The sequence below is a fragment of the Hyla sarda genome, unplaced genomic scaffold (genome assembly GCF_029499605.1).
Source record: "Hyla sarda isolate aHylSar1 unplaced genomic scaffold, aHylSar1.hap1 scaffold_81, whole genome shotgun sequence".
Classification (NCBI taxonomy): Eukaryota; Metazoa; Chordata; class Amphibia; order Anura; family Hylidae; genus Hyla; species Hyla sarda.
In genome coordinates, this window is record NW_026610836.1 from 72295 (window position 1) to 87601 (window position 15307).

General features: G+C 44.8%; 1 protein-coding gene across 1 annotated transcript in view; it reads right to left on the minus strand.

Annotated features, from left to right (window-relative positions):
• Positions 1–4356: 4356 nt before the first annotated feature.
• Positions 4357–15307, minus strand: part of LRRC73 (leucine rich repeat containing 73) — a 42422-nt gene continuing 31471 nt past the window's right edge. The window contains 1 exon segment of the mRNA XM_056554623.1: positions 4357–4833. Within this exon segment, the coding sequence (XP_056410598.1) occupies positions 4763–4833 (71 nt within the window). The 3' untranslated portion in view covers positions 4357–4762.

Here is a 15307-nt window from a genome sequence, read left to right on the forward strand (position 1 = left end):
CCTCATCACACATGACCAGCCACCCACCCCCTCATCACATGACCAACCCCTCATCACACATGACCAGCCACACATCCCCCCCATCACACATGACCAGCCAGATGTCCCCAACCCCTCATCACACATGACCAGCCACCCACCCCCTCATCACATGACCAACCCCTCATCACACATGACCAGCCACACATCCCCCAACCCATAATTACATGACCAGCCAGATGTCCCCAACCCTTCATCACACATGACCAGTCACACATCCTCAACCCCTCCTCACACATGACGAGCCACACATCCCCAACCCCTCATTACATGACCAGCCACACATCCCCAACCCCTCCTCACATGACCAGCCAGATGTCCCCAAACCTTCATCACACATGACCAGCCACACATCCCCAACACTCATTACATGACCAGCCAGATGTCCCCATCACACATGACCAGCCAGATGTCCCCAACCCCTCATCACACATGACCAGCCACACATCCCCAACCCCTCATCACATGACCATCCAGATGTCCCCATCACACATGACCAGCCAGATGTCCCCATCCCTCATCACACATGACCAGCCACACATCCCCAAACCCTCAACACACATGACCAACCACACATCCCCAACCCCTCATCACACATGACCAACCACACATCCCCAACTCCTCATTACATGACCAGCCAGATGTCCCCAACCCTTCATCACACATGACCAGCCACACATCCCCAGACCCTTCATCACACATGACCAGCCACACATCCCCAGACCCTTCATCACACATGACCAGCCACACATCCCCAGACCCTCATCACACATGACCAGCCACACATCCCCAGACCCTCATCACACATGACCAACCACACATCCCCAGACCCTCATCACACATGACCAGCCACACATCCAACTCCTCATCACACATGACCAGCCACACATCCCCAACCCCTCATCACACATGACCAACCACACATCCCCAACTCCTCATCACACATGACCAACCACACATCCCCAACCCCTCATCACACATGACCAGCCACACATCCCCAACTCCTCATCACACATGACCAGCCACACATCCCCAACCCCTCATCACACATGACCAACCACACATCCCCAACTCCTCATCACACATGACCAACCACACATCCCCAACCCCTCATCACACATGACCAGCCACACATCCCCAACCCCTCATTACATGACCAGCCAGATGTCCCCATCACACATGACCAGCCACACATCCCCAACCCCTCATTACATGACCAGCCAGATGTCCCCAACCCTTCATCACACATGACCAGCCACACGTCCCCAAACCCTCATCACACATGACGAGCCACACATCCCCAACCCCTCATTACATGACCAGCCAATTGTCCCCATCACACATGACCAGCCAGATGTCCCCAACTCATCATACATGACCAGCCACACATCCCCCTATCACACATGGCCAACCACACATCCCCAACCCCTCACCACACATCCCAACCCTTCATCACACATGACCAACCACACATGCCCTCATCACACATCCCTACCCCCTCATCACACATGACCAGCCACACATCACACATGACCAGCCAGATGTCCCCATCACACATGACCAGCTAGATGTCCCCAACTCCTCATCACACATGCCCCCCATCACACATGACCAACCACACATCCCCAACCCCTCATCACACATGACCAACCACACATCCCCAACCCCTCATCACACATGACCAACCATGCATCCCCAACCCCTCGTCACACATGACCAGCCACGCATCCCCCCAATCACACATGACCAACCACGCATCCCCCACATCCCACGTGACCAACCAAACATCCCCAACCCCTCATCACACGTGACCGGCCGCACGTCCCCTTCACCATCTCCCCATTAAAATCAGCAGCCACCTACTTGTAATGTGGACAGCCGCTCGTCCATTGTCATCTGCACACCCCCCCCCCCCAATCACATGTAACCGGACCCGTCCTCCCGTCACACACGTCCAGGTGGGTTTGGAGACGGAGGGGTGTAATGTGGGGTCATGTAATCAGGGATTTGTTTTCTGGCTCCTGCGGTGACCTGATCTTCCCCTCAGTGTTGCGGGTTGGCAATACTGGGTAGCCCGGCCCTGATAGATTCCAGACTGCAGGGGGCGCTGTGCCCCAGAACTTAAAGGGGTACTTCGGTGGGAAACTATTTTTTTCAAATCAACTGGTGCAGAAAGTTAAACAGATTTGTAAATTACTTCTTTATAAAAATCTTAATCCTTCCAGTACTTGTCAGCTGCTTTATGCTCCTCAGGAAGTTGTGTAGTTCTTTCCAGACTGACCACATTGCTCTCTGACACCTCTGTCCATGTCAGAAACTGTCCAGAGCAGGACAGGTTTGCAATGGGGATTTGCTCCTACTCTGGACAGTTCCTGACACGGACAGAGGTATCAGCAGAGAGCACTGTGGTAAGACTGGAAAGAACTACACAACTTCCTCTGTAGTATACAGCAGCTGATAAGTACTGGAAGGATTAAGATTTTTAAATAGAAGTAATTTAGAGATCTGTTTAACTTTCTGGCACCAGCTGATTTGTTAAAAAAAAATTCCACCGGAGTACCCCTTTAATCTTCTGCCTATCCTCTGGTATTTATCACACATTGATGCAGTTTTTTGCTCTGTGAGATGGCGGTGAGGGGACTCCTCTGTGAGATGGCGGCGAGGGGACTCCTCTGTGAGATGGCGGCGAGGGGACTCCTATGTGAGATGGCGGCGAGGGGACTCCTCTGTGAGATGGCGGCGAGGGGACTCCTCTGTGAGATGGCGGCGAGCGGTCTCCTCTGTGAGATGGCGGCGAGCGGTCTCCTCTGTGAGATGGCGGCGAGCGGTCTCCTCTGTGAGATGGCGGCGAGCGGTCTCCTCTGTGAGATGGCGGCGAGCGGTCTCCTCTGTGAGATGGCGGCGAGCGGACGAGCGGTCTCCTCTGTGAGATGGCGGCGAGCGGACTCCTCTGTGTTCTGTGTGTTCTCTCGTGTGGTGGTGACCTCCTCCTTGGCTCAGGGCGCAGCGTTGTCTTTACGTTCCATCTGCAGCCTCTTATTCTTTGTGCTCATGTCAGACGCGTCATCCATCACTGTATATAGATGCGCGCACACACGTATATATATATTTTTGTATCTGGCGGCACAGTTTTACCCGTTCCTGCGTGTCTGGCGCCTCCCGTCCTCCCGATCTCAGACTGTTAAACCTGCGTAGATTTTATTTTCTGACATTTTTTTCAAAGCTGATTCTATTTTCATTGAGAAATAAACTATTTTAAATGAAAAATGTGGCTCATGGTAACTGACAGCACTGCAGGGGTGGATCTATATCATGTGATGTCACTGCAGGGGTGGATCTATATCATGTGATGTCACTGCAGGGGTGGATCTATATCATGTGATGTCACTGCAGGGGTGGATCTATATCATGTGATGTCACTGCAGGGGTATGGCTCTCATGTGATGTCACTGCAGGGGTGTGGTTCTATATCATGTGATGCCACTGCAGGGGTGGATCTATATGTGATGTCACTGCAGGGGTGGATCTATATGTGATGTCACTGCAGGGGTGTGATTCTATAGCATGTGATGTCACTGCAGGGGTGGATCTATATCATGTGATGTCACTGCAGGGGTGTGGCTCTACATCATGTGATGTTACTGCAGGGGTGTGGCTCTAAATCATGTGATGTCACTGCAGGGGTGTGGCTTTGTAGGGGGATGTCACTGAATGGGAAGGTGAAGAGAATAAAACTGTGGGAGCAGTGGTGTGGGGGTCAGTGGGCACCTGTAGTTGGATGTCTTCCTCATAGCCCACTGTTGTGCTGGCGCCCTCTGATGGTTTGTGTTGCCGAAGTTTGACACCCTAGACTTGGTGTGTGATGTCCAGTGTCCCTCGCAGTACAGAATAGATCACCAGTCTCCTAATCTGATGACCGCCCGTCCTCCTAGTGCTGTGATTATGGTTCAGGTTAGGTTGAGCAGTGCTGACATCTCGGCCTCCGCACGTAGTCCCCTCGGTGTGACAGGTGGTGGGAACCGGGACATCGGTGAAGAGGAGACATTGCACAATCCAACCGCACTGACCTGATCCTGAAGTCTCATGTAGATGGATCTGGCTTTTATACGCTAGAAGCCCCTCCCACATGTCAAAGATTGCCCCCCCCCCCACGTGTCAGATTGGCCCCTCCCATATGTCACAGATTGGCACCAGGTGCTTGAATGTTTTATCACTTGCAGACACATAACCTTACGGCTTGTCCTTCTTGGTATAATGTTATTTCCCCAGCAGCACAGAGGATTTCAGGAATGTGCTAACCCCCCCCCCCCCCCAATCCACAGACACTGAGGCCACGTGAATGTAAGAACCTTTATTAGCTTGTGCTTATAGAATGACCAGGTCTGCAGCGCCCCTTCCTCCCGGACGTCACTGCCCCCTGGTGGGCACAATCTGCTCAAGCATGAAGGTTATTGTCAGTGATAAGGTGCCTGGTGATATGTATGTGTGTGTATATATATATATATATATCTATAGAAATAATAGAAGAGCCAACACCCTGTACACCCTCTGTGCAACAAAACTCCTGAATGTGCAAAACTGGGACTGGTCCATCTGTCAACTCCCGTGGACACACTGTCTTCTCCATCAGTGGAGGCTGCGCATGTGCCGGCACTCACTACTCAAGGCTTCAGGAGTTGGGTTACCTCGAGCAGACGCCCTGTTGTGTGACAGCAACCGATCCTCACATCTCTGTCTCAGCGAGGAGGCTGTCTCCAATGCCGGAGGTCAGGAGAACCCTATGAGGTCCGGGGCCTGAGAAATGGGTGATAACAGAGAGCAATGAACCTGCAACTGAACTGTGAAAAGCACCTGACAAACATATAAACTGATCCAGCATATCCCCTGTACTAGATATCCCTCCTGCCCCATCCCTCCTCCTGTACTACCCTGTACCGTACATCCCTCCTCCTGTACTACCCTGTACCGTAACATCCCTCCATCTGTCCGACCCTGTACCGTACTACCCTGTACCGTACATCCCTCCTCCTGTACTACCCTGTACCGTACATTTCCAACCTGTCCTACTCTGTACCGTACATCCCTCCACCTGTACTACCCTGTATCGTACATCCCACCGCCTGTCCTACCCTGTACCGTACATCCCTCACCTGTACTAACCTGTACTGTACATCCCTCTGCCTGTACTACCCTGTACTGTACATCCCTCTGCCTGTACTACCCTGTACTGTACATCCCTCTGCCTGTACTACCCTGTACTGTACATCCCTCCACCTGTCCTACCCTGTACTGTACATCCCTCCACCTGTCCTACCCTGTACCGTACATCCCTGCACCTGTCCTACCCTGTACCGTACATCCCTCCTCCTGTCCTACCCTGTACCGTACATCCCTCCACCTGTCCTACCCTGTACCGTACATCCCTCCACCTGTCCTACCCTGTACCGTACATCCCTCCACCTGTACTGCCCTGTACCGTGCATCCCTCCTCCTGTACTACCCCGTACCGTGCATCCCTCCACCTGTACTACCCCGTACCGTACATCCCTCCACCTGTACTACCCCGTACCGTACATCCCTCCACCTGCACTACCCTGTACCGTACATCCCTCCACCTGTACCTTACATCCCTCCGCCTGTACTACCCTGTACCGTACATCACTCCGCCTGTTCTACCCTGTACCGTACATCCCTCCACCTGTCCTACCCTTTACCATAAATCCCTCCACCTGCACTACCCTGTACCGTACATCCCTCCTCCTGTACCTTACATTCCTCCACCTGTACTACCCTGTACCGTACATCCCTCCACCTGTACTACCTTGTACGGTACATCACTCCACCTGTTCTACCCTGTACCTTACATTCCTCCACCTGTACTACCCTGTACCGTACATTCCTCCACCTCTCCTACCCTGTACCATACATCCCCCACCTGTACCGTACATCCCCCACCTGTACCGTACATCCATCCACCTGTACTACCCTGTACCGTACATCCCCCATCTTTACTACCTGTACCTTACATTGCTCCACCTGTACTACCCTGTACCTTACATCACTCCGCTTGTTCTACCCTGTACCGTACATCCCTCAACCTGTCCTACCCTATACTTTACATTACTCCACCTGTCCTACCCTGTACTGTACATTCCCCACCTGTCCTACCCTGTACCATACATTCCCCACCTGTCCTACCCTGTACCGTACAGGGTGGGCCATTTATATGGATACATCTTAATAAAATGGGAATGGTTGGTGATATTAACTTCCTGTTTGTGGCACATTAGTATATGTGAGGGGAGAAACTTTTCAAGAGGGGTGGTGACCATGGTGGCCACAAAAATTGGAACAGGACCCTCAGTTTACGCAGAAGATTTTGTTCAGTGATGAGGAAACTTTTATGTGAATGGGCAAGTTAGCAAACAAAACCAGCGCTATTGGTCTGACGCTAACCCACATTGGATAGATCCCTCCAAGACTGTTGGAACACAAAAATTGATGGTCTGGTGTGGTATATGGGGTACAAAGATAGCGGGGCCATTCTTCATCAATGGAAACCTCAAGGCCACTGGATATGTGAAATTGCTACATGATGATGTGTTTCCCTCTTTATGCACTGAAGCTGCACGTTCCCTGAGTTTTTCCAGCAAGATGGTGACCACCACATTATGATGTGTCAGGTCCGAGCATTCCTAGATGAACAGTTTCCTGTAAGGACCCCAATGAATAAAGATTGGGGGACCATGGAAACATGAACCCATGTTGGGTTCAGTGTTTGGGTAAACCACAATTTTTATTCATTGGTCTATTGTTATTATATATATATATATATATATATATATATATATATATATATATATTTATTTAAATAAAGTATTGAAAAAAAAATAACTGTTTATGCATGTGCATTGACAGTTATTATCTCTTACCTGATTGGCTAGCCGCCTCTCGAGGTACCTTGTGGAGTTTATTTATTTCATCACCGCGGTTTTCAAGCTGCAGAGAGGACCTCCATTCTTCTTCTTTTCTTTTTTCCTGCGCCGCATCACTTTTCATCATGGAGGACGTCTTCTCCGAGATCCTTCGTCGGGCCAAATCTCGAGGAGTATCCTGGCTGACATCATCGGTGAGCTTCAACAGCCGGGTCCCCTATCATTGGCTTGGCTTCCTGTCCTTCAGGAGGACCCTTCAGGTCCCACGGCTGTCCTCTACACTGCCTGTCAGTCTGCTGCTCTTCAGGAAGCCCCCGCAGGTCCCTCGGCTGTCCTGCAACCCGAAGATCTCCAGTTCGGACGACAAGAACCAGGACCCGCCGTAACAGAGGATACACTCCGCCTCCCACCCCTGTGGCTGGTAGCAGGCGTAGAGTGTCTTCAAGAGGTCAGTGCCATGATCCTCCTTCCTCTTAGGCTGTTTTTCTTCATCTTCAGGGGTGCCAAATCCTGGATTAGATTCTGCGTCACAACATGTGAATATGGGCCCCTCTTCAACAGTTACCAGACCTCCTGCTGCCGTCCCCATAGCATATGTTTGCTATGGGGATTTCTTTTTACCCTGGACAGTTCCTAAAATGTCTGAAAAGAACAGGAAACAGCGCTCCGTGGTGTAATAAAAGAGGATAATCAAATGTTTAAAAAGGCATGTAAGCTGCTCACCTGGTAAGGTTGTGTAAGCACATACACAACAATGGTGAGCACCTAGTATAAGGTGTCCGCAGCCCTCCGGCCCAAGGATAAGTGTAGGAGTAAGCAGCTTCGAAGGAGACGCCGGCTCAACATGGCGCTGGACACAGACCAAACAGGTAAGTGATAGACAAGGTGTTTATTTACCCAGAATGCAACGCGTTTCTCTGCCTAAGCTGCTTCATCAGGCATGGGTGAGAACAACAAAGCAGTGCATTTTATCACAGCACTAATTAGTCACAGCAGGGACCAATGATCGCTGCGGACCAATAAGTGCCGGAGAAAATACATGATACAGAGACTAGACAAAAGTTACAAACAAATGTGTATCGAATGCATTCGAACCACGAATAATCATACAAAGTTAAATAATACTAGTAGACGAATATATATACTACAATATACATATATAAAATATATATAAAAAAAATCTATATAAAATAAAAATGGAATGAAAAAATATGAACGTTAATGCAAGAAATAATAACGGGCCATACGATATCAGGGGGATACCAGGAGACAAAACTATAAACAGAGAACGGATCAACGTATCAACGAGCGTTCTCTATGGTCTCATTCAGACCATGCGGTGTCAAAGTTGAGTGTATATCCAATATGATTCTCTATTAATTAAGTATTGAAATCGATTGTGTTTCTCCACTGGAATGGATTTGAGAATTATTAAACGTAATGAGGAGATATCGCCACTGTGAACCCTAGTGAAATGCCTTGATAAACTGTGTAACGTGAATTGGTTCTTAATATTAGAACGATGTTTAGACATTCGACACCGCATGGTCTGAATAGTGCGTCCAACATATTGGAACTTACAACTGCAAGAAAGGAGATAAATTGCATACTGAGTGTTGCAGTTTAGAATTTGACTGATATTAAATGATTTTTTAGTATACGTAGACCAAAACTTGTTTGTGAAAGGTTCCATCATATCACAGCATAAGCACCTGTTTTTGCCACAAGGTGTGCATCCAGGATTTAGGACGATTGGGGAGGAGTTGCCAGGTGATGTATTTTTTAGTCTGTTAGGTGCCACCATATTTTGTACATTTTTTGATCTTCTATAGGTAATACCTGGTTTTGTGGGGACAACATCCTTGAGATCTACATCCTTGTGTTGTCCCCACAAAACCAGGTATTACCTATAGAAGATCAAAAAATGTACAAAATATGGTGGCACCTAACAGACTAAAAAATACATCACCTGGCAACTCCTCCCCAATCGTCCTAAATCCTGGATGCACACCTTGTGGCAAAAACAGGTGCTTATGCTGTGATATGATGGAACCTTTCACAAACAAGTTTTGGTCTACGTATACTAAAAAATCATTTAATATCAGTCAAATTCTAAACTGCAACACTCAGTATGCAATTTATCTCCTTTCTTGCAGTTGTAAGTTCCAATATGTTGGACGCACTGTTCAGACCATGCGGTGTCGAATGTCTAAACATCGTTCTAATATTAAGAACCAATTCACGTTACACAGTTTATCAAGGCATTTCACTAGGGTTCACAGTGGCGATATCTCCTCATTACGTTTAATAATTCTCAAATCCATTCCAGTGGAGAAACACAATCGATTTCAATACTTAATTAATAGAGAATCATATTGGATATACACTCAACTTTGACACCGCATGGTCTGAATGAGACCATAGAGAACGCTCGTTGATACGTTGATCCGTTCTCTGTTTATAGTTTTGTCTCCTGGTATCCCCCTGATATCGTATGGCCCGTTATTATTTCTTGCATTAACGTTCATATTTTTTCATACCATTTTTATTTTATATAGATTTTTTAATATATATTTTATATATGTATATTGTAGTATATATATTCGTCTACTAGTATTATTTAACTTTGTATGATTAATCGTGGTTCGAATGCATTCGATATACATTTGTTTGTAACTTTTATGTCTAGTCTATATACCATGTATTTTCTCCGGCACCTATTGGTCCGCAGCGATCATTGGTCCCTGCTGTGATAAAATGCACTGCTTTGTTGTTCTCACCCATACCTAATGAAGCAGCTTAGGCAGTGAAACGCGTTGCATTCTGGGTAAATAAACACCTCGTCTATCACTTACCTGTTTGGTCTGTGTCCAGCGCCACATTGAGCCGGCGTCTCCTTCGAAGCTGCTTACTCCTACAGTTCCTAAAATGGACAGAGATGTCAGCAGAGAGCACTGCGCTCATGATGTCAGCAGACAGGTCTGTGTTTCAAACGGAAAAGAATTTCCACTGTAGTATTCAGCAGCTAGTAAGTACAGGAAGGATTAAGATTTTTTAATAGAAGTAATTTACTAATCTGTTTAACTTTCTGGCACCAGTTGATTTAAAAAAAAAAAAAAAAAAAAAAAGTTTTTCACCGGAGTACCCCTTTAACCCCTTAAGGACTCAGCCCATTTTGGCCTTAAGGACTCAGACAATTTAATTTTTACGTTTTCATTTTTTCCTCCTCGCCTTCTAAAAATCATAACTCTTTTATATTTTCATCCACAGACTAGTATGAGGCTTGTTTTTTGCGCGACCAGTTGTCCTTTGTAATGACATCACTCATTATATCATAAAATGTATGGCGCAACCAAAAAACACTATTTTTGTGGGGAAATTAAAACGAAAAACGCAATTTTGCTAATTTTGGAAGGTTTTGTTTTCACGCCGTACAATTTCTGGTAAAAATGACGTGTGTTCTTTATTCTGAGGGTCAATACGATTAAAATGATACCCATTATTATATACTTTTATATTATTGTTGCGCTTAAAAAAAATCACAAACTTTTTAACCAAATTAGTACGTTTATAATCCCTTTATTTTGATGACCTATAACTTTTTTATTTTTCCGTATAAGCGGCGGTATGGGGGCTCATTTTTTGCGCCATGATCTGTACTTTTTTTTGATACCACATTTGCATAAAAAAAACTTAATACATTTTTTATAATTTTTTTTTTAATAAAATGTATTAAAAAAGTAGGAATTTTGGACTTTTTTAATTTTTTTTCATTCACGCCGTTCACCGTACGGGATCATTAACATTTTATTTTAATAGTTCGGACATTTACGCATGCGGCGATACCAAATATGTCTATAAAAATGTTTTTTACGCTTTTTGGGGGTAAAATAGGAAAAAACGGACGTTTTACTTTTTTATTGGGGGAGGGGATTTTTCACTTTTTTTTTACTTTTACTTTTACATTTTTTTACATTTTTTTTTACACTTGAATAGTCCCCATAGGGGACTATTCATAGCAATACCATGATTGCTAATACTGATCTGTTCTATGTATAGGACATAGAACAGATCAGTGTTATCGGCCATCTTCTAGTATTGTCTGCTCGATCACAGACCAGAGCAGGAGACGCCGGGAGCCGCACGGAGGAAGGAGAGGGGACCTCCGTGCGGCGTTATGAATGATCGGATCCCCGCAGCAGCGCTGCGGGCGATCCGATCGTTCATTTTAATCGCAAACTGCCGCAGATGCCGGGATCTGTATTGATCCCGGCACCTGAGGGGTTAATGGCGGACGCCCAGCGATTAGCAGCCGGGATCAGCCGCGCATGACACGGGCATCGCTCCGATGCCCGCGGTTATGCTTAGGACGTAAATGTACATCCTGGTGCGTTAAGTACCACCTCACCAGGACGTACATTTACGTCCTGCGTCCTTAAGGGGTTAACAGTCTGATCAAAGAGAAAATCTGGAACCTTGAATATGTTGATATCATGAGTCTTGTACCATTAAAGATCTTGTTTTGGATAAAGATAAAGATTTGAAGGATGATGATAAGAGGTCCCCTCCCCGTTTCAAGGTTTGGTTAAATGCTTTTTGCATTTATGCTTCGGTCCTGGGTGAGAAAAAGCCTCACCTTTGCTCCGGCTTATTCAGACATGTTGAAACGGTTTTGGAGGCTTTTAGAACCTTTGGTGGTTTATCTTGGTTTCACTATGATATTCATTTTCGCCAAAAGCTTGCTATTTACCCTAATTAAAAATTCAGTCAAAAAGATGTTGGCCTTTAGCTTAGTCTTATTACCCCTCATGGGCCTCCTTCCTTTCGTCCCCTATCCGTTACTCAACCATCAATCCGTAAAGGATTGTGCTTTGCCTTTTAATGAAGGTTCCTGCATATGGCCCAATAATTGCAAATCCAAACACGAATGCGCATTCTGAGGTGGTTCCCATTCCTTGTCTCGGTGCTTTAAAAAGCTCCAGTCACTTACTTTTAAGGACTCTGCTTCAAAAAGCACCGACACCAGTGATTCTGGAAAACCTAGTTCCGTTTCTAAAGTGTTTTCCAAACAAGGAGATGGCTAGATTTATTTTCTCTGGTTTCATTGTTGGTTTTTTTCATTCCTTCTTTTGTTTCTGATTCTCCAATGGTCCTAAAAAATCTGTCTTCTGTTTCTTTGTATCCTCAAATCGTCCAGGAGAAAATTAATTCTGAGTTGTCTCTTGGTCGAATTGCGGGACCTTTATCTTCTCCATTTTTTCCTTTTCGTGTTTCTCCTTTGGGTGTAGTACCAAAAAAGTCTTCTAATTCTTTTCATATTATTCATCACTTGTCTTTTCCTGAACACCTTTCTTTGAATGATGAGATTGACAGGTCTATGGCTTTGGTTAATTATACGTCTTTTGATGACGCCCTGTCGGTCTTGCGTTCTGCTGGAAAGGGTGCTGGTTTTTTCTTTAATGACTCTTTTTGTTTTGATAAATGCCTTCCAATGGGTTTTGCTCTCTCTTGCCCTTACTTTGAATCTTTTTCCTCTTTTTTGCATTCGTCTGTAACTTATTTTTCGGGCTGCCATTCAGTTGTGCATTATTTAGATGATTTCCTTTCTGTTGGTCCCGCTAATAACTTAGTTTGTTCCAGTTTGCTCTCCTCTTTTGAGCTGCTTTGTTCACATTTCGGCGTTCCACTTGCTACTGAAAAGACTGTTTATCCTGCTACAAGCATTGAGTTCCTTGGCATTCGTATAGATTCTGTTGTCATGCAGTTCAGTTTGCCTCAGGATAAAGTTTCTCATTTGTCCTATGTGATTAATTCTATTCTTTCTAAAGACAAAGCCACCCTTCGTGAAGTCCAATCGTTACTTGGACTTTTGAATTTTGCCTCTAGGATAATTCCTATGGCCAGAGTCTTTTCTAAACGTATGTATGCAGCTACAAGGGGATTCAAATCTCCTTTTTCTCATATCAGAATTTCTTCAGCTCTTAAAGCTGATCTACGTATTTGGTCTCAATTCCTTTCATCTTTTAATGGCCGCAGTGTATGGCAGTCCGAATTTTCCAGTTCTGATTCTCTTCACCTTTTCTCTGATGCCGCCGGTTCAGCTGGTTATGGTGTTCTTTTTAATGACAGTTGGTTAGCTGAATCCTGGCCTGTATGTTGACATGTTTCTGGAGCTACCAGGAATATTATGTTACTTGAACTCTTTCCTGTTTTAGTTGCCTTATCTTTATGAGGTTCTCTTCTTTCTAATCGTAGAATTCTTCTCCACTCTGATAACAAAGGTGTTGTCTTCTGTATCAACTGTCAATCTGCTAAAATCTGTTTATTGTATTAATGTTCTTCGTAGAATTGTTCTTTTATGCCTTCATCATAACATTTGGTTAAAAGCCACTTGTATTGAAGGTAGCCGAAATGTCTCTGCTGATGCTTTATCTAGATTTGATTTTCCACAGTTTCGGAAGCTGAACCAGAGTGCAGACCTATTGGGCGTCCCTTGTCCTCCGGAATTGTGGAACGTCATTGTCAGGCCCAAGGCCTGATTATTAAAATCCTATATGTGTATTATAATTATAACTGTGTGATGTATTATCCAAGCCAGGGGTGAGAGGTCATTCAGACTGTGTTTTGTGTATTGCATTTTATTGGGGGTCTGGCTGCTTGTTTACTTCTCCTTTGAAGTCAAAGGCTCTTTTGAAGTCATGCACTCTGGTCCCATCATATAATCAAACAGATAAGGGGCCAGGAAGAGAGATGCCCCACCTGGTGGGACCAGAGGGGAGGAGGGAATGGAGTCTCCCTCCCAAGAAAGCAGATATGATATTTAAAACAATGCTAGACTCAAAGTTGGGTGTTCAATGCTGGGCAACAATCTGACAAGACCATCCTAAGAACAGCTGGAACTCACTCATGGACTGATATCATCATGCTGTAAGAACTTCATCTTTTGTTTTCTGAACTTGTCTTGCTAAACTCTTATATATTTTTGTACCTGTATGTCATTTGTTTCTATATTTTTATATAGTCAGCACTGTGATACCTTTTATCAGATTAAATGTTTAATTAATCAGCTCTTGTCTTTGATCTCTAAATATATGAGCTCACCTTTCTGAAGGCAGCTCTGGTAAAACATTTTTATCTAAGGGTTAATTTGGTGACTTGCTGGGACTTGTAGTGGATACCCAGAGGTCTGGCGGCTTTAACTCTTGCACCATCACACTCTCTCTAGCGTCTTAGCTGGACCGATAGGGTGTGATCGTGACAGTGATCTATTTATTTTTGATTTTCTTCAGGATTCTCTATCACATGCTACCTGGGTTGCTTATGCAGCTGCATGGAAACATTGGAAAGGTTTTTGTAGTAGTGCCAGCGCTGATCATTTTTCTACCGATATGAATCTGGCTCTTTCTTTTTTATGTAACCTTTTTTCTAATAACCTTTCTGTGTCATATATTAATAAATACATTTCTGGTATGAATTTCTTTTTTAGGTTATCTGATGTTAGTTCTTTTTCTTCTTCTTTTGTAAAACAGCTTTTGAAGGGTTACAGTAGGCGTTATTCTTCCCCAGACGTTAGACGTCCTGTGTCCTTTCAATTGCTGGGTAGGCTGGTCAGTGCTCTTGTTAATGTATGCTCTTCTTCTTATGAGGTTCATTTATTTCATTGTGCTTTTATTTTGGCATTTTTTGGTGCTCTTCGTATTGGTGAGTTTACCTCTATTAATTCTTCTTCAGCTTCCCCATTTTTGTTTCAAGATGTTTCAGTTTTTGATGGCTGTTTTGATTTTTATTAGGCGATCAAAGACTGATATATCTGGTATTGGTCACTGGCTAAGAATTAATTATTTTCCTTCTTCTCCTTTCTGTCCTGTTAAGGATGTCGGCCTTTGGCTTTTCTCCCGTAAGTCTTCTCCTGGTTAATTTTTTATGCATGCAGATTCATCAGCACTGACCAGGTTCCAATTTTCTTTTATTTTGAAGAAAACTATTTCTTTTCTTGGTTCATCCCATCTTCATATTACATCCCACTCTTTTAGGATTGGAGCGGCCACTGAGACCTTTAATTAATTTAGGTTTTTCTGATTCTGTTATTCAACGTTTAGGTAGATGGTCGTCAAACAGATTCCGTTTATATATTCGTCCTTGTCTATTTGATTTTATTTTTCAGATTCTTTAATCAAAGTTTGGATTGTTGGTGATGAACTTATCATATCAGCCAGGGAGAGAGCATCTGCTAGAAGCTGCACTAAGAATTTATCATTTGATACAAATACAGTAACTCTTCTCTGGTTTGGTTTTTCTGGTTTTAGATGGAGGAATGTGATTGAACGGATTTA